Below are 19674 nucleotides of genomic sequence, written 5' to 3'. Positions count from 1 at the left end.
AACTGACTCGACAGCACACAACAACATAATATACTTCGTATCTGATAATCAATAAGTACACTATACTTCATATTTTATAATCTATTAAGTAGAGTATACTTTATAATATATGTGCCTGGTAAATTCATGCAGTACAAGAGGATAGGCATAGAATATCTATGAAGTTCCACAAGAAGCTACTAACAGTGATTGTAGGGTCAGGATTGTAGTGGGAGAGACACTAACTTTTAGTCCCCCCACCCCAGCCCCCTAGACGCCCTTTCTGGGAGTAACCAGTGCGATCCGTTTCTTGAGTATCCTTCCAGAAACACTACCCATAGACAGCACTTGTGCCCATGTTTTACTATTTGAGTGCTCACTTCTTCTTTTCCAGAATGTTCCCAGACATTTCTCGCCTGTTTATCTTTCCGTGTGAAGAGTAAACTTCTCTAATTTTAGAAGATGTTTAAGTTACAGCTTGACTGAGGGAGAACGGATTGTCTTTCTTGTTAGTTGCTGTCACGTTGACTCCAACTCCTGGTGACCCCATGTGTGCTCCAAAGGAGAATGAAGAGCACCGAAGACACAAGGAAAGTATTAGCCAAGAGACAGAAAGGGCCACGTAAACCAGAGACTCCATCAGCCTTAGACCAGAAGAACTAGATGGTGCCCAGCTACCACCAAAGACCGCCCTGACAGGGAACACAACAGAGAGTCCCTGACGGAGCAGGAGAAAAGTGGGGTGCAATACTCAAATTCTAGTAAAAAGACCAGACTTAATGGTGTGATTGAGACGGGAGGGATCCCAGAAGACATGGCCCCCGGACTATCTGTTAGCCCAAAACTAAAACCATTCCCGAAGCCAACTCTTCAGACAAAGATTAGACTGGACTATAGGACATAAAATGATACTTGGGAAGACAGTGCTTCTTAGCTCAAGTAGATACATGAGACTAAACGGGCAGCTCCTGTCCAGAGGCGAGATGAGAAGGCAGAGAGGGTCAGGAGCTGGATGAATGGACACGGGAAATCCAAGGTGGAAAGGAGGAGTGTGCTGTCACAGTATAGGGAGAGCAACTAGGGTCACATAACAATGTACGTATCCATTTTTGTATGAGAGACTAACTTGAAGCACAGCAATAAAAAATAAAAATAAAAGAACTGTGCTCCATAGGGTTTTCAGTGGCTGGTTTTTTTGGAAGTAGATCACCAAGCCTTTCTTCTTCTTCTTTTAGTTTTTTTATTGTACTTTAGATGAAGGTTTACAGAACAAAACTAGCTTCTCATTAAACCATTAATACACATGTTGTTTTGTGACACTGGTTGCCAACCCCATGACATGTCAACACTGTCCCTTCTCGACCTTGGGGTCCCCGTTACCAGCTTTCCTGTCCCCTCCTGCCTTCTCGTCCTTGCCCCTAAGCTGGTGTGCCCCTTTAGTCTCGTTTTGTTTTATGGGCCTGTCTAATCTTTGGCTGAAGGGTGAACCTCGGGAGTGACTTCATTACTGAGATAAAAGGGTGTCCGGGGGCCATACTCTCGGGGTTTCTCCAGTCTCTGTCAGGACAGTAAGTCTGGTCTTTTTTTTGTGAGTTAGAATTTTGTTCTACATTTTTCTCCAGCTCTGTCCAGGACCCTCTATTGTGATCCCTGTTAGAGCAGTCGGTGGTGGTAGCAGGGCACCGTCTAGTTGTACTGGACTCAGTCTGGTGGAGGCAGTGGCAGTTGTGGTCCATTAGTCCTTTGCACTAATCTTTTCCTTGTATCCTGTTCTCTTCATTCTCCCTTGCTCCAAAAGGGGTGAGACCCGTGGAGTATCTTAGATGGCTGCTCACAGGCTTTTAAGACCCCAGAAGCTACTCACCAAAGTGGAATGTAGAACATTTTCTTTATAAGCTATGTTATGCCAATTGAGCTAGATGTTCCCTGAGACCACGGTCCCCACAGATCACCAGGCCTTTCTTCTGATGTGCCTCAGAGTGGGTTCGAACTGCCAACCTTACGGCTAGTAGCGAGCGCTCAGCTGTGTACACCACCCGGGGAGAGCGGGTATTTGTATACTGTTGAGTCTTCCTGTTCTAGGACGAGGTAGGCCCTCCTGTTGGCCCCATCTTACGCTGTGAGCCCTCTGCCATTATATCTCTGTCACGTGGGTCATCCCGTTTCTCGTTAACCACGGCACGCTGTCACAAAGGCGATGCCGACCCCTGGTCGGAGCCGCTCCTGCCCTCTTCCTCTCTGAAAAACCTTGTTCTCTAAAACCCGGCGGAAACCTGGCCGCTAGAAATCAAGTCAGTAGGAGGTGCCTGCTTTCGCCTAAAGGATCCAAGTCACTCTGAAGTCACAGGGAAGCCACCTGATGGCCAGCCCAGGGGCAGATAAGGGGTTTGTGGACACCGCACTCCACAGCTGTCATGTCTGTGGTTGTCAAGGAAACGGACCCAGGTCCACTTCTCAGTCCAGACCCAAAGCTGACCCCTTTACACTTAGCTTGGCGTGCCTTTGGGCTAACACAATCAATGCTTCACTTAAACGTCACCTGAACGCCACCCTTCTCCCAAAAAAACCAAACCCATTGCCATGGAGTCGATTCCCACTCACAGCGACCCTATAGGACAGAGTAGAGCTGCCCCATAGGGTTTCCAAGGAGCTGCTGGATTCAAACTGCCAACCTTTTGTTGAGGAGCCTGAGCTCTTAACCACTGCGCCACCAGGGCTCCTAAATCCCCCAATAGCCCCGACTCTTCCTGTTTGGTGAACCATCCCACGAGTCTCTTTATTGCAATGAGCCCATAAACCTTACTTTATTGGCTGAAGGTCGGCCCCCGGCAGCCTTAGGCCAATGGGACACTTGTTGTCGTTGGGTGCTGTCAAGGATTGAATTGTTTCCCCCAGTATCGTGTGACTGTCCAGCATTTTGTCACCTGATGTAATTTTCCTAGGTGTTATAAATCCTACCTCTATGATGTTAATGAGGAGGGATTAGAGGCAGGTATGTTAACGAGGCAGGCCTCAATGTACAGGATTAGGTTGTGTCTTAAGTTGATCTCTTTTGAGATATAAAAAGAGAGAAGCGAGCAGACAGACATGGGGACCTCATACCACCAAGAAACAAGAGCCAGGAGAATAGCGAGTCCTATGAGCCCAAGGTCCCTACTCTGAGAAGCTCCTAGTCCAGGGGAAGATTGATGATAAGGACCTTCCCCTGGAGCTGGCGCCCTGAACTCAGACTTCTAGCCTCCGAGACTGTGAGAGAATAAATCTGTCTTTGTTAAAGCCATCTGTTTGTGGTATCTCTGTTACAGCAGCCCTAGATGACTAAGACAGGGGCCATCAAATCGATTCCGACTCATAGAGACCCCATATGACAGAGCAGAACTGCCCTGTATGATTTTCTTGGCTATAATCTTTACAGAAGGAGCCCTGGTGGCGCAAATGGTTAAGCACTCAGCTGCTAACCGGAAGGTTGGCGGTTTGAACCCACCAGCGGCTCCGCTGGAGAGAGACCTGGCGATCTGCTCCTGTAAAGATTACAGCCTAGGAAACCCTATGGAGCAATTCTACTCTGTCACATGGGGTCGCCATGAGTCAAAATTGACTCGACGGCAGCTAACTGACTGACTGAATCTTTACAGGAGCAGATCGCCAGGTCTTTCTCTCGCAGAGCCGCTGTGCAGGTTGGCTAGCTTTCAGTTAGCAGCCCAGCACTTACCTGCGCACCACCAGGACACCTTACAATGCTGTGTCCTCCTTTTTAACTTGTATCCCCCAGCCGTGCTGCTGACTTGCTGGGAGACGCCAGGCCAGCCACTGCCGCTGCTAAGCCACGGTTTCTTCACCTGTAAAATGGGGCTGATGGGCTCCATAGCCTCCACGTCCTAAGCACCTAAGCTCGCGGCCCTTCTGTCCTGTCACCTTGCAGAATGCGGGACCAGGCCCGCGCTGGAGAAGCCGATCCGGATCGTGGGCGGATTCGGAGCCGCCTCCGGGGAGGTGCCTTGGCAGGTCAGCCTGAAGGAAGGTTCCCGGCACTTCTGCGGAGCCACCGTGGTGGGCGACCGTTGGCTGCTGTCCGCGGCCCACTGCTTCAACCAGTAAGATCCCGCCCTGCGAGGGGCCACCCGGCCTCCCCACGCTGTCGCCAGGACCCCGCCAAACCTGCATGCCCCCAAAACCATTTCTTACTGCGCTTGCCGTGTGGATGCGGGGACCAGCAGACCCCACCTTTCCTTTCCCTTCTGGGCTCATGATCCAGGTTTCTGAGTGCCCAGTTGTAAAACAGGAGCCCTGGTGGTGCAATGGTGACGGGCTCAGCTGCTAACCAAAAGGTTGGCAGTTCGATTCCACCAGCCGCTTCTTGGAAACCCTGTGGGGCACTTCTACTCTGCCCTATAGGGTCGCTATGAGTCAGAATCGACTCAATGGCAAAGGGTTCACTGCAAAACGAGACTGGGGCCACTGAAGAGAAGTAGCCAGGAGGCAGTGGTGGTTCAGGGGTAGCATTCTCGCCCTCCAGGCGGGAGACCCGGGTTTGATTCCCGGCCAATGCACCTCACGTGCAGCCACCACCCATCTGTCAGTGAAGGCTTGCGTGGCGCTGTGACGCTGAACAGGTTTCAGGGGCGCCTCCGGACTAAGACAGACTAGGAAGAAAGGCTTGGTGATCAACTTCCGAAAATCAGCCAGGGAGAACCCTGTGTGGATCCCAGCAGCCCTATCTGCACCCAGTCATGAGGCTGTGCAGGACTGGGCAGTGCTTTGTCCTGTTGTGCAGGGGTCACCCTGAGTCAGGGCCCGACTCCATGGCGATGAACGACAACCAGGAGGAAGGAGAAGAGCTCCCATCCCCTTTGCTTTCTAACCACCCCTAGACACCCAGTGGCCACGCGGTCACCGCTGACTCACGGCGACCCCGTGTGTCCGAGTAGAGCCGTGCTCTTTAGAGTTTTCAATGGCGGAGTTTTCAGAAGTAGATCACCAGGCCTTTCTTCCGAGGCACCTCTGGGTGCACTCGAACCTCTAACCTTTCAGTTAGCAGCGAAGCACGTTAACCGTTTGCACCAGCTGGGAACAAACTTGATAACCAGGAGGCCTTCACCTTTGCTCTCTATAGAGCTGCAGGGTCTTAGGTGCTGTGGGACCAACTCCCTCTTGTTATGAAGAAAGTGGGGCCCAAAGGGGTTCCCCCGGCCTGCCCAAGATCACTGAGCTTGGGACCATTTCTCATGAGGTCCCTGAGGCCCTTCCCCTCCTGTTACCCCTCCCCAGAGCCGAGGGTCTGAGCGACGGTCGAGCCCCAGAACTCTGCCTCACCCCCTCGAGGCCGCAACCTGGGCCCTCCCTGGGGTCGGGACTAGGGTAGGAGTGGGGGTGTCTGAGGGCCCCTGTCTCTGCAGCACGAAGGTGGAGCAGGTGCGGGCCCACCTGGGCACGGCGTCCCTCATGGGCGTGGGCGGGAGCCCGGTCAAGGTGGGCCTCAAGCGGGTGGTGCTGCACCCCCTGTACCACGCCGGCACCCTGGACTTTGACGTGGCCGTGCTGGAGCTGGCCAGCCCCCTCCTCTTCAACAAGTACGTCCAGCCCGTCTGCCTGCCCCTGGCCATCCAGAAGTTCCCCGTGGGTCGCAAGTGCATGATCTCCGGATGGGGCAACACCCGGGAAGGAAACGGTGAGCCCCACTCACGGGCAGCGATGGTTGGATTCCCGGGATCTCCTGGGCTTGCTGGTCCTATATCCAGACGGTGAGGATCGGCGTGTCTTAGGTGGGCCCGAAACCAACACAACTGCACCATTCCCCACCCTGCACCCAACTCCCCACCCCCTACACCAGGGGTTGCAAGCTACAGCCTTCGGGCCAAATCCGGCCCTTAGCTTGTTTTTATAAATAAAGTTTTATTGGAATGCAGCCACACGCATTCATGTTTCTATTGTCTACGGCTGCTGTGGTGAGGTGGGGAAATTCAGGGCTAACTGAAGACAAAGATACGACCACCAGATGGCAGTGTCGCACCAGCTATCTTCTGGGGCAGCCGCAGTGACAGCTACGTGCAGGGAGGTCTCCCGCAGCAGGACGGCTGCCAGAGGCAAGGGGAGGAGGGCCAGGAAACCCCGGGGAAGAGCGAGGGGGCGGGGCTTCTGTCAGCCATGTGACAGAGCGGAGCTGCCCCAGAGGGTTTCCTCGGCTGGAATCCTTACGGGAGCAGATCGCCAGTTCTTTCTCCCACGGAGTCACGGGTGGGCTAAAACCACGAACCTTTCAGTTAGCAACTGAGAGCTTAACTGTTGCACCACCCGGGCTCCCAGCAGCACCTTAAAAAAAAACACATTGCTGTCAAGTCGATTCCAATTCATAGCGATCCTATAGGACAGAGTAGAACTGCCCCATAGGGTTTCCAAGGACTGGCTGGTGGATTTGAACTGCCCACCTTTTGGTTAGCAGCTGAGCTCTTTAACCACTGCACACTAGGGCCCCAGCAGCACCTTAGGGCCTATATAACTACAGGGTCTGACCTTCCGGAGGGCGAGCAGACAGCAGGTGCAGTTTGGCAGGGTATGTAAAGCAGGCAGCTCTAAGGGACTGAAACGTTGCTTCTTTGGGCCAATTCTGTGTACAGTTGGACACGTACACATTTGGGTTTGGTGCCAACGGAGGGACCTCAGCTTGCCGTGAAGAAGTAAACAACCTGGGCCAGTGCACGGAGACCGCTTTTGACTCAGTTATGTAACAGCTGCTTCTGCTTTATGACAGCAGAGCTGAGTAGTTGTGACAGAGGCTGTCTGGCCCGCCAAGGCAAAACTATTTATTCTCTGTCCCTCTTATGAAAAAGTTTGATGATCCTTCTGGCCCTATGCCACTCAGAAACTCCCAAGAGTTAATGCTCCCTTCTAACCTCAGAATGGAGGCCCTGGGCAGTGCAAATGGTGAACAGGCTCGGCTGCTGATCAAAAGGTTGGAGGTTCGAGTCCACCCACAGGTGCCTCAGAAGAAAGGCCTGGAGATGTTTCTGAAAAATCAGCCATTGAAAACCCTGTGGAGCTCAGTTCTACTCTGACACACATGGGGTCGCCAGGAGTCAGGATTGATGTGACAGCAACTGGTATGGCAAACCTCAGAATGGCCTGCCTACCGCTTACCCTAAGTGGGGACAGCGGCAAGACTCCAGGGCTCCGAATTGCGAATCGAGGGTCTGCCTCCTTCTTGCCACGTGACCTCACACCAATTCCTGCAACTCCGCGAGCCCCCGTTTCTCCGTCTGGAGGACAGGCATCGTACCTCACTCCCAGTGTCCTTTAAAAAAAACAAACTCTAGCCGTCAAGTCGATTCCGACTCATAGTGACCCTATAGGGTTTCCAAGGCTGTGAACCTCTATGGAAGCAGACTGCCACGTCTTTCTCCCGCGAAGTCGCTGATGGTTTCAAACCACCAACCTTTTGGTTAGCAGCCAAGCTGTTAACCACTGTGCCACCTGGGGTCATCACCAGAGTTAAGCTGGATCTGGTCGCGGGGTCCCTCTGTAAGTGGCGTGTTGGGGTCTCCTTTCCCTTGTAGTGACCAAGCCTGACATTCTCCAGAAAGCCTCGGTGGGGATCATAGACCAGAAGACCTGCAGCATTCTCTACAACTTCTCCCTCACCGACCGGATGATCTGTGCCGGCTTTCTGGAAGGCAGAGTCGATTCCTGCCAGGTGTGCTTCACGGGGGGCAGTCGGCTGTAGTTTGTGGTGGTTGTCTGGCCTGGTGTCAAGTCTTCTGCTACTCGTGACGACCCCCGTGCATAAAAGAACAAAATACTGCCAGGTCCTGCACCATCCCCAAGATTGGTTTCGGATGGCACCTTTGGGATCCATAGAGTTTTCATTGGCTGATTTTCTGAAGTTGATCGCCAGGCCTTTCTTCCTAGTCCATCTTACTCTGGAAGCTCCGCTGAAACCTGTTCAGCATCCTAGCAACACGCAAGCCTCCCCTGACAGACGGTGGTGGCTGCGCACGAGGCGCATTGGCCGGGATGGAAGGCCCGAGTCCCACCACTGAGCCACCACCGCCCCCTGGTGGCCACGCGCGGCGGTTAAGTCTAGGTGGTGGAAATATTAACGCTGGTTATTTTTTTCTTAAGAGTTTTTACATTTTTTTTCATCTCAAAAGCAATAACAATGGAGGCCCAGGGGTGGCCAGCTGACCCTCTTTGCTTCTCTTTCAGGGCGACTCCGGGGGCCCCCTGGCCTGTGAGGAGACCCCCGGCGTGTTCTACCTGGCAGGGATTGTGAGCTGGGGACTTGGCTGTGCCCAGGTCAAGAAGCCGGGTGTGTATGCGCGAATCACCAGGCTGAAGGGCTGGATCCTGGAGACCATGTCCTCCGACCCCCTCCCCACAGCTCCCCCCTCGACCGCAAGGACACCCACCACCCCAATCCACGCCCTGAGGTCAACTGCTGGCCTCACAGTCCCGGGAGCCACGACCAGCAACACCACGCCCCAGCCCACCAGCAGGGCCACCAGCCAGCCTGCCAGCACCACCGTCACCGTCACGAGCACCACCACCAGGAGGCAGACGCCACTTCCAAACACCCCAGAGCCCAGCACACACTCCCAGCTCTCAGGTACCGTGAGATGGGGTGACGCCTGGGGGTGTGGGGTCCTGACAGCTACGGAGACAGACGGCTCTGATGGGGCAGGCGGGAAATGCCTTATCCCGCAACCTTGTCTTCTCCCGTCTAAAAAGGCAACTTGACAGGCGTGGGGGGAAGCCCGTGGGAAGCGGGCGGGTCTCCGTTATGGAATGATTCCAGACAGCCAACCAATGCTTATAGAGTCCTGCTATGTGTCAGGCAGAGCCTTGGTGGCGCAGTGGTTAAGAGCTACAGCTGCAAGCCAAAAGGTCAGCGGTTCGAATCCACCAGCCGCTCCTCGGAAACCTTATGGGGCAGTTCTACTTTGTCCTATAGAGTAACGTGCTTTGCTGCTAACCAAAAGGCTGGCCTTTCGAGTCCACTCAGGGGTGCCTTGGAAGAAAGTCCTGGCGATCTACTTCTGAAAAATCAGCCACTGAAAACCCTATGGAGCACGGTTCTACACTGAGACACACGGGGTCACCAGGAGTCTGAATGGACTCAGTGACAATGACAGCTGGGTTTTTTGTAGTTAGGGGTGAAAGAAGGAGGAGGAGCTGGGGAGTGGGGGTCGGTCAGCAGGCTTCCGTTAGGGCTATGGAACAGGACACCTGTGTGGCTAAATGCAGGCAGCTGGCTGAGTTCAGTTAGCTTGGTGGTAGTTGGGGATCAAGAGAAGGTGCTCTCAAGATCATCCCCATCCCCGTCTAAAATGTTGATAGAATCTTCGCCTTCCATATGGGAGACCTGGGTTCGAGTCCCGGCCAGTGCTCCTCATGCTCAGCCACCACCTATCTGTCAGTGGAGGCTTGCGTGTTGCTGTGATGCTGAACAGGTTTCAGCAGAGCTTCTGGACTAAGACGGAGTAGGAAGAAAGGCCTGGTGACCGACTTGCAAAAATCAGCTAATGAACACCCAGTGGATCACAACGGTCCGTTCCATAACCGATCACGGGGATGACACAGGACGGGGCCGCCAGGAGTCGGGGGCTGACTAGAAAGCAGCTAACGGTAACGAGGTGGAATTTACATGAAGCAGGGTTTCAGCTGCCTCAGAGCCAAGCCAAGCTAAGTGTACCGGGGTCAGCATCCATCTGGTCTGGGCGGGGGAGCCAGTGCCGTTTCCTTGGCAACCACAGGGAGAAGATAGCCGTAGAATGCGGGGCCCACAAACCCCTTATCTGGAGACTGCACTTGGGTTAGATATGGAGGAGGCTTCTTTGTGACTCAACTCTGCCAGGCAAAAGAAAACCAAACCACAGCAATTGCCCTCAAGTGCACCCCGACTCGTGGAGACTCCCTGTGCGTCAGAGTAGAGCTGTGCTCCATAGAGTTTTCATGGCGGTGACCTTTCGGAAGCAGGTGGCCAGGCCTTTCTTCTGAGGTGCCTCTGGGTGGACTCGAACCACCAACCTTTCAGTTAGCAGGCAAGCGTGTTCACTGTTTGCACCATCCACGATTTCCCAGGCCAAAAAGGTTAATTCAAACTGATATGATTTCTGATAGCCACCTTTCTGACGGTCTCTGATACTGGTGAAGGGGCAGTGATCGCCAGAGAAGGGGGTTGTTTTAATACTTTTCAGCTACAGCGTGTCCGTGGGAGGGATATTGTTTCCTGCTAAAGTTGCAGCTGGCATTATCTGGGTCTGTCTTCCTGCCCTGGGGATTTCTACTTTCTCATTCTGGGCTGATTGTTACCTTCTCCACAGCTACAGCCTGGGAGTTCTTTTTCTTTTTCTCAATAATTTACTTTATTTGTTGTTGTTGTTGAGAGTATACACAGCAAAACATTCACCAATTCAACAGTTTCTCCGTATGCAATTCAGTGACACCGATTACATTCTTTAAATTGTGCAACTGTTTTCACCCTCCTCTTCCGAGTTGTTCCTCCTCCATTAACAACCTCCCGGCCCCCAAAGTTTCCCATCTAACATTTCGAGTTGCTGTTGTCAATTTGATCCCATATAGATAGGTCTTAAAAGAGCACAATGCTCAAGGCAGACACTCTTTACTAATCAAGCTAAACTATTCTTTGGTGTAAAGAAGACTTCAGGGGCTGTATTTGCTTTAAAGTTTAAAATTTATCTCATGGCAATACTTTCAGGGGTTCATCCAGCCTCCATGGCTCCAGAAAGTCTGGATTCCGTGAGAATTTGAAATTCTGTTCCACATTTTACCTCTTTTGATCAGGATTCTTTATAGAGTTTTTAACGTGGGGTCCCAAAGAGGCGCAGAAAGACCCCTGCAATGAGAGGCTGGGTTCGTCTGGGGCACAGGTGGAGTTTTCCAGGGAGATGGGCTATAGCTTCCATCAGATTCTCACGGGTTCTCAAAGGCCACCTGGTCTTGGGCAAGGGCAAGATGGCGTCAGGAGGCTCATGTCTGCATCATAGGGATACAAGGGGCCAGGCGTGGGGGAAAGGCGGGGTGCCAGGGCTGGGAGGGAACCTGGAGTCACCCCTTCTCTCCTTCTGAGCCGGGATGCTGAGATCCTTTTCCCTGCTGTCTTGTCCCCCATTGCTGCTGTAACAGAAGCACCACGAGTGGGTGGCCTTAACAAACAGGTTTATCCCCTCACAGTTCAGGTGGTGAGATGTCCAGATTCAGGGTGCCAGCTCTAGGGGAAGGCTCTCTCTGTGGGCTCTGGGGGAAAATCCTTGTCTCTTTCAGCTCCTCTGCCTCGATTCCTTGGTGATCTTCACATGACATCAGTCTCTCCCCATTGGTGCTTCCCAGTTCTGTGCTTAATCAGCTCTTTTTATATCTCAAAAGTGATTGCTTTAAAACACACCCTACACTAATATGATCTCATTAAATAAAGAAAACCCTATTCCCAGATGGGATTACGTCCACAAGAATGTTGTTGCTGGGTGCTGTGGAGTCCATTTTCGACTCATAGCAACCCTATAAGACTCTGTAAGAGTAGAACTGCCCCATAGAGTTTCCAAAGCTGAAGTCTTTACGGGAGCAGACTGCCACATCTTTCTCCCGCAGAGACCTCTGGGTTAGCAGCTGGGCGCTTAACCACTGCCCCACCAGGGCTCCTCCCCAAGTATAGGAGTTAGGATTTACAACACATTATTTTGGGGGGACACAATTTAATCCATAACACCTGCCAACCTTTGTATTTGCTGATGCTGGGACAGGAGGGCAGGGAGAGCCAGCTGGGGGGTGGGACAGAGGGTGGGGAAGGGGGCTTCCTCCAGAGGGGATTATCTGATGGGTACCTGGGGGCCCCCAATGAGTGGGAACGGTGGTCTCTGAAGCACCCTTTGAAACCGCCCATTAGTTCTTTCTACAACTGTGCTCTGAGGGCACACCTTGTGTCTGGCACCACATTTGGGGTGGAGGGACCTGCTGGGGTAGTCACAGCCTAGAGGAAGTAACACAGGTGGGACACTTCATCCTGAAAAGCCTCCAGGGAGGACAGCAGCGGAGACTGGTCTGAGCAGGAGCCTGTGGGGCTGGGCAGAGGTCTCCCAGGCAGAGGCAGGGTGTGTGCAAAGGCCTTGGGGTAGGAAGGCAGGGGCACCTAGGAAAGGGGACTGAGGCAGGCCTGGAGGAGGCGGCCATGGGGGAGAATGCTGGCCCTGCCTAGGTCTGGGACCCGGAGGAGGCCCAGCCCCAAAGCCAAGGTTACAGGAAACAAAGGTAAATTCAATGCATTTCAAATGTTGTTGGACAGAAGCCCAGAGAGGCTGATTTGCAGGACCAAGCGCCAGGCCCAATTCCCTTCGGGCAGAGCTTCCTGGAAAGGGTGCCCCGCCCCATGCCGGTGCCCCTAGTCAGGGCGACGCGGAGGGGTGCGCCCAGCGGGCTCTGCGGAGGAGGCGCCCGCCGACCGCCCGGCTCCCGCCTGCAGACTGTGGCCTGGCGCCCGCGGCGGCGCTCACCAGGATCGTGGGCGGCAGCGCGGCGGGCCACGGGGAGTGGCCATGGCAGGTGAGCCTGTGGCTGCGGCGCCGGGAGCACCGCTGCGGCGCTGTGCTGGTGGCCGAGAGGTGGCTGCTGTCAGCGGCGCACTGCTTCGACGTGTGAGTTCCCCGCCCCGCTCCTCTCTCTGCTTGGAACGCCCTCCCCGCCACCAGCTCCCGTTGCCCAGGCCCCCTCTTTCATGCAGTCCTCCCGACCACACTGGGCTGCGGGGCCAAGGCCAGCTCCATGACCCCCACTAAGCCCGGGGCCGCAGCCTCTCCAGCTGCGGTGTCCTTCCCCACCCCTGCCCCCTTGGACTTGGCTCTAGCCCCTACCCAAATGCCCCCAGTGGGGAGTCATCACCCCCGCCCCCCACCCAGGGCCTCTTCATGGCAGGGCGCTCAGTGGGGAGGGCCTGACTAGGGGCCTGGGGAGGAGGGACGCCCAGTTCGGGGTGCGCATCCACGGGACGCAAGGCCCGGGGGAATTCTACTCTTAGCCCCAGTTCACAGATGAGCAAATCGAGGCCGAGCACCGTCAAGTGCCCTACCCAAGAGTCTGGGGTGGGGAGGCTGGACGCTGGGGCACAGCCCTGCGAGGCGGGTCCAGCCGACGCCTTCACCCGCACCCGCAGCTACGGGGACCCCAAGCAGTGGGCGGCTTTCCTGGGCACGCCGTTTCTGAGCGGCGCCGATGGGCAGCTGGAGCGCGTGGCGCGCATCTACAAGCACCCCTTCTACAACCTCTACACGCTCGACTACGACGTGGCGCTGCTGGAGCTCGCGGGGCCCGTGCGCCGCAGCCGCCTGGTGCGACCCATCTGCCTGCCCGAGCCCGCACTGCGGCCCCCAGCTGGCGCGCGCTGCGTCATAACCGGCTGGGGCTCGGTGCGCGAGGGAGGTAGGCAGGGGTCGGCGAGGCCAGATCCCGGCGAGCCCCAGCACGGGCCCCGCGGGAGGGAAGCGATCGGGGTGCCCCCGGAGAGGTTCCCAGCCCAGGCCCCGCGGATGTTGAGGAGGCGATCCCCTGGAGTGGGTCCCCGCGGCCCCACCTGGCCCGTGTCACCCGCAGGCGCTATGGCGCGGCAGCTGCAGAAGGCAGCCGTGCGACTCCTGAACGAGCAGACGTGCCGCCGCTTCTACCCGGTGCAGATCAGCAGCCGCATGCTGTGCGCCGGCTCCCCGCAGGGCGGCGTGGACAGCTGCTCGGTGAGCGCCCCCACGTCCCTCCCGCCCGGGGTCACGGCCCCACCCGGCGCACTTGCTCAGGACACAGAGGCTTTGTGTGGCCCAGGTCCACACCGGGAGGAAGGCGGGTCCCTGATCCTCCAAAGTCCACCAGCCAACCAGGCGCCATTGCCCCCTCCCACTGTAAGCTACCCTGGACCAAGCACGGCCTCTTTCCACCTGGGAAGAATTTTCATTGGACACCATTGTTTATTGGGTAGCCACCGTGGGCACCACCACCCGACCAATACTCCTAGAGTAACTGAGCAGCCCCCTTCTGCCAGGGAGACCAGGGGACAGTGGTGGACTCTTTGGCAGGACCCTGGACCAGACTGGACGTCACAGTTGCCACAGCAGTGCCAGGCTAGGTCATCACTCAGAGAAAGCAGGATTGGGTCTGCCTGATGCCCATCACTGCCCCCAGCAGGGTGTGTCCATCAGCTGGACCAATGAGTCATCGGAGCATGGAACCCACTTCCCAGATAGTAAAAACGAGACTCATAGGGGCACTCACTCAGGGTCACATGGGGGCCCAGGCCATCCTCCTGTACTGGACAACACCCCCGGAGTGCACGAGGGCTGCAGGGGAAGGACGGGGCACTGGTGTGCCCTGAGTGCCCTTTCCTCTCTGCCCCCCTCAGGGTGATGCTGGGGGACCCCTGGCTTGCAGGGAGCCCTCAGGCCGGTGGGTGCTAACAGGGGTCACCAGCTGGGGCTACGGCTGCGGGCGTCCCCACTTCCCCGGTGTCTACACTCGGGTGGCAGCTGTGAGAGGCTGGATCGGACAGAACATCCAGGACTGACTGATGCCCAGATGCTGGGGCCTCGGACGAAGGACCTGAAGGTGGCAGGCAGCAAGCGTCACCTAGCCTGCTGGGGTCATGCAGGGGTCATGACATGGTGGGGCGCAGGGGGCTGCTGGGAGGGGGTGCAGTTTTGCAGATTTTGTTCCAATAAACACAGCCCCCAGTTCCCAGCTTGCTACTTCTGCATTTTCCTGACTCCGACCAGGGTTGGAAGTGGGAGGATGCGGAGACAGAAGCAAGCAAGGACTGTGGGGCACGAAGTGTGGTCTTAACCTTCTGAGCCACGTCTTTTTAGATCTCCCCTTAAACCAAACCAAACCAAACCCGCAGCAGTGGAGTCGATTCTCCCCTTTTCGTTGAAGACATTCCCTGCCACCCTACCTGGCAGCCCCGGGGCTCGGAGGGGAAACACGGAGGACCCTCCCCCCTCCCCAAGAAAAGGTGTAGCCCAATCTAGGTGGGGGTTCCAGGTACACCACACTGGCTCCCACAGAGACCTACGGACAAAACGCACAGGGGCCCCTCTGAGCAATTTATTTCACTGTCTCAAGAGATCCCGGCTCAGGTGGGTTCAGTCCGCCCCCCTCCAAGGTCCAAACAAGGATCCCCTGCCTGGGGCATTAGGCTGACCCTAGGGAGCACATCAGGGAGGGACCACCGACTGCCCTGGGCTGCCAGCACTTTGGGAAGGCACAGGGATCCCCAAGACACACGTTACACAAGCTACACTCGCGGCGGGCTCCCACGCCCATCAACGGGGCAGTTCCCACACGGCCCCCGCCTCCTGCTGTCATTCTCAAAGAACGTTTATGGAAAAGGACACAGAGAGCTGGGGGGCCTCCTGGCGGGGTCCCGGTCACATGTTGGCTCGCTCCCGCTGCAGCCGCGAGTTGTAGGCGCGGGACACGGTGTTCCAGGCGTCCATGTAGCGGTCCATGCACATGGCGATGCATTTCTGGAGGCGGGGAGGGGGCTCAGGGCGGGCACCTAGGCGCCGGCCCCAGGACTACCCACCTGCGCGCCTCCCAGGTGGTTGCCCCGAGACGACGGACTGCGCACGCGCAATGCCCTCCACCACGCCGCCTTGCCCGTCCGCGCACGCGCACAGGCCCTCCCGCCGGGTCCCAGGTTCTGCGACCACCGCCCGCCGACCCCAGACAGCCCTCACCTGCTCCGAGTTGTCCAAGGAGCCCCCCGGCTTCCCGATGCACTTCCGGAAGCACTTGTCCGTCATCCTCTGCAGAGACACGCGGGCCCTCAGCCGCGACCCCCACTCCAGGGGGTCCCCGCCCCCCTCACTCCGCCCCCCGGCCCGGCCACCGACCTGCAGCAGCTCCTGCGCGTTGGCCACGGCAATCTGCACCTTCACCTGCTCCATGATGAGCCCTGGGTCCAGTTTCCCGCCCCCGGAGTTCCCGAAATCCGAGCCGAAGCCTCCCTCCATGGCTCCGCAAAGTCAACCGGCTCGCAGCCGCGTGCACCGACCCGTACCTGCGCCGGAAGCTGGCTGCGCGCGGCACCACGGGGAATGAAGTCACAGAGGGCTCGGGCGGGTCAGACTACAACTCCCACAAGGCCGCGCGCGCCCAGGCCTGCCCGAGGACACGCGGGGCGCACTCTGCATGCGCAGACGGTCGCTCCACACCGGGCCACCCCGTCTCTCGCGCGTGCGCAGAAGGCGCGTCTACACGGTGCTGCATTGGGGAGGATCCCTAGGGCTGTTACACCACGTGACAAAGTGCAGGTCACAGAACAGTGTCTGCGGCGCCTGTAAATAAGTGGCGAGGACTTAGTGCCCAGAGGAGCCGTTGTGGTGCAGTGGTTAGAGCTCAGCTGCTAACCAGAAGGTCAGCAGTTGGAATCCACCAGCCGCTCCTTGGAAACCCTTTGAGCCAGTTCGACTCTGTCCTATAGGGTCGCGATGAGTTGGAATCGACTGGAGGGCAATGGGTTTGGGCTTTTTGGTTTAGTGCCCAGAAAGCCAGGGTAGCGGGGACGCCCGACAACGCAAGGGGAGGGGATCTGTCTACACTCACCAGTGGTATTTTTTTTTGGGGGGGGGGCGGTTGTGAGACGCCCACTTCGTTAGAGGCAGAGGCTCCGGCGGCAGCAGCCCAGCGCTGGAGGAGACTCAGGCAGAACTTAAAATCAAAATGTTTATTGGAGTGTTGTACAAAAGCTTCCAGTCATAAAACGTGTATTACAAATCATTGGGAAGAAAACAAAACGGGAGCACACATTGGGCATGCATCTTGTTAAAAACCACGGACACCACCTGAGATCCAGCCCCTTGCCCCTCGTTCCTGCAGCCCGATTTCTCTGCAAGTTGTGATTCTCCGTCGATGCAGGGATTGAAGACGTTTAAGCAGCAACGTCCCTGAGGGCTGCTGTCCCACTCAGTTACTTTTCATATAAACAGAACCTCTGCAGTTTGAAGTGTGGCTAAAGCCAAACCCAAGTGAAAGCCGTTGTGAAGATGGCTGCATGATCCACCCTAGGTCAGACTCTCCCTGGAGCCAAGGGCGTTATCCCCAGGCACCCGGGCCTCCCCAGCCCCTGCCCCGCAGGCCCAGGAGCGACCACTTCCCTCACTGGAAGCATTTCCAGAGAGGGACTGTGCTCAGAATCATATGATGTGGGCTTATACAAAAGAATCATGTTCACATAAGTGGCATAAAGTTAAGCGTATTTGAGGACAAGTACAAATTCTGCTTCCCAGGCCACAGCCAACATGTTACAAGTCGGATTCAGCTCCATGCTTCCAAATTCTTGATTACCAACGACCACCATCAGTTACACCAGTCACCACTGCCACCCAGCCCCCCCCCCCCCGCAGCCAAGGGCACCCTCAGTGCCCGGACCACCCCAGCCAGTGAACTGCGGTTGTTTGGGGCGGGAGTGAGGACGAGAACCAACACTGGGGTGGGGAACAAAACTGCAGGGCAGACGCAGGCCTGGGGATGAGCTGCAGGTCAGGGGCCCAGCCCAGCCCATCTCTCGGGCATCTGAACTTGGGGGCCCCCTCCTCCTTTCCCTGAGCCCAGGGAACCTCAGGCCCAAACTCCAGGAACCAGCTTCAGCTCCTGGAACGCATGGAAGGAGAGACTGAACCCAGTGCAAGCTTTCTCTGTGTCTGGGGGCTGCCAGGAACCTACCCTCCAGAACCTTCTCTGACCTTAAAGCCAGCACATCAGGCCCACATGGTTTCTGCCCTGCCAGTGGGGAGGGGAGCCATGCAGCTTCAGGAGACCCCAGCAAACCAACGTGGAATACAGATGCTTTCAGGGGCCTGGGCCTTGCCCCAGGAAGTGTTTGGGTGACACACACCTTCTACAAGGAGAGATGCAGTGGGCCTGGGGAGCTTGGGGTCACCATGGAGAGCCCAGGACTTCTAAAAGCACGGGGCAGCCGGCAAGAGCCAGACACAGGAGCTGCAGCGGCCTGTTCCTGGCCTGGAATTGGCCTCGGCTCCTTCACCAGGAGCAATCCCCAAGGAAGGCAGACGCCGAGGGGGCGCAGAGCAGAAGCAAAGGAAGTGGAAGGCCAACTGGGGGCGCCCAGAGCAAGCAGAACTATTTTGCAAGCACTCCCCCATCACCCCTCCATCCAGCAGACAGCACACACCCATGGCTCAGTGAGGCATCTTTAAGACTTAAGCTGCGCTTTCTGAAGGTAGTCTGCCGTCTGGGGGCTCAGAGCCCGCAAAGACAGGCCCGCCCATGACGACGCCCCCTCGGGGGGCTGTCAGCCTGTCCTTGGCCCCTGACACGGGATCCCAGCGATCTGCGTACTGACCAATGTAAAAAAATAAATATCCATTAAAAAAATAACTTCTGTGTATCTGAGTGGGAGGGGCGTCAATGGAAAAGCGGATGTGGGTGGGGTGGGTGGGGGGCTCCGGAGCCATCATTTAGGGGCCAGCTGGCATCTGCAGGTCTGTCTGAGAAACACCATTTCAGTAGGAAAGCTACAGACAGAAGATACGCTACTGATACGTGCGCGTGTATACGTTCAGTGGGGAGGTGGCGCTAGCACGCCCCACCACACAGGCCAGGAGAGCCGGACAATGGGGAAGGGAGCACGGTCACCCCCAGCCGGGTCCTCCTGCAGGCGGCGTCAGGCGCTGGCTGCATTCCACGTGGACGCGTGTCTGAAACGCGGGGCGCTGGTGTCTGCGGTCATTAAGACGGCCTGGCCAATCTGCACCCTCAGGCTGTACCCTTTCTGCTGACTCGGTGTCAAGTCAAGGGATGGTGTGCCCCCCGTCCCCGTGTCCTCCCTTCCTGCCCTGTGGGAGCTGCAGCATCAGGAACCACAGGGAGCTCCAGAGCCAAGGCCCAAAAGCGTGAGGGTCAGGCAGCCAAAAGCAGAACCTCAGGAGGCCCCCAGCCCGGAGAGCGCCCCATACGTCGGGTGGAGTAACCCCACCTGCTGCCCCAACTGTGAGAGCGGCAATGACGGGGAACCCTTGGAGGCCCGGCCAAGTGGCAAACACCTGACCCATGGGCCTCACCGAATCCCAGCTGCTGCCACACCTGACTGGGAGGTGCTGACCCAGAGAACCCCAAACTCGGCAGGCCTGTCTGTAACCCGTCCCCCCAGGCCACAGCCTGGAGCCCGAATTTGGTTTTCCAAAGCTTAAAAGTGAAAACAAGAGTACTGAATTCCTAAACCGTTCCGGGTTCTCTGTCCACCGCGAGGCCCACGGGGCCTGTCCCTGTCCCCTCCCAACCCCCAGCCGGATCCCCAGGCCAGTCCGCCGGTCTCCAAGCCCAACTCCCTTTAGCCTGTAGGTTCCCAGCCCTGCGCCTCAAATTCAACCAGGTGGAATGGGGCGAACGGCACCCCCGGACAGTGGTGATGGAGGGAGGGTCCAAGGAACCCACAGATGCCAGAGATCAAAAGAGACCCCTCCCGTGTCCTGGCAGTTGCTTAAAAATTCTCTAGAAATGTATCAAGGACTAAAGAACGCCAATTATATAAAAATAGTTTTCAGTGGCTCTGGGCAGAGAAAGATGTGTAGATGAGGGGGGTTCCGTTCACATCACGCGGCAGCCCCTCGAGGTGGTCCTCGGGTCCCCCTGGAAGGAAGGAAGGTGGCAGCGGTTAGGGGGAGCCCTGGAGGCTGGCAAGAGGCTGGG

At 56.6% G+C, this 19674-nt stretch overlaps 2 protein-coding genes across 2 annotated transcripts in view; one reads left to right on the top strand and one right to left on the bottom strand.

Annotated features, from left to right (window-relative positions):
• The window catches only part of TMPRSS9 (transmembrane serine protease 9), a 45482-nt gene extending 30952 nt beyond the window's left edge, over positions 1-14530 (top strand). The window contains exons 10-17 of the mRNA XM_004378494.1: positions 3902-4073; positions 5376-5647; positions 7530-7666; positions 8179-8578; positions 12449-12620; positions 13136-13401; positions 13573-13709; positions 14369-14530. Of these exons, the coding sequence (XP_004378551.1) occupies positions 3902-4073; positions 5376-5647; positions 7530-7666; positions 8179-8578; positions 12449-12620; positions 13136-13401; positions 13573-13709; positions 14369-14530 (1718 nt within the window). The remainder of the gene's footprint in view (positions 1-3901; positions 4074-5375; positions 5648-7529; positions 7667-8178; positions 8579-12448; positions 12621-13135; positions 13402-13572; positions 13710-14368) is intronic.
• Positions 14531-15058: 528 nt separating this feature from the next.
• On the bottom strand, positions 15059-15990 carry TIMM13 (translocase of inner mitochondrial membrane 13). The gene is made up of 3 exons (XM_004378493.2): positions 15858-15990; positions 15702-15770; positions 15059-15488 (listed from the first exon to the last, which is right to left on the bottom strand). Exons 1-3 carry the CDS (start codon positions 15975-15977, stop codon positions 15390-15392), a joined length of 288 nt encoding a protein of 95 aa, XP_004378550.1. The 5' UTR covers positions 15978-15990; the 3' UTR covers positions 15059-15389.
• Positions 15991-19674: the final 3684 nt, after the last annotated feature.

Source organism: Trichechus manatus, unplaced genomic scaffold (genome assembly GCF_000243295.1).
Source record: "Trichechus manatus latirostris isolate Lorelei unplaced genomic scaffold, TriManLat1.0 scaffold00057, whole genome shotgun sequence".
NCBI lineage: Eukaryota > Metazoa > Chordata > Mammalia > Sirenia > Trichechidae > Trichechus > Trichechus manatus.
This window is presented reverse-complemented; position numbering and strand designations above follow the sequence as displayed.

Coding starts and splice junctions, on each gene's coding strand:
- TIMM13 (XM_004378493.2), bottom strand. CDS start 15,977: ATGGAGGGAGGCTTCGGCTCGGATTTCGGGAACTCCGGGGGCGGGAAA. Junction 15,771..15,857: donor ACGCGCAGGAGCTGCTGCAG/GTCGGTGGCCGG, acceptor GTGTCTCTGCAG/AGGATGACGGACAAGTGCTT. Junction 15,489..15,701: donor CCTTGGACAACTCGGAGCAG/GTGAGGGCTGTC, acceptor CCCCGCCTCCAG/AAATGCATCGCCATGTGCAT.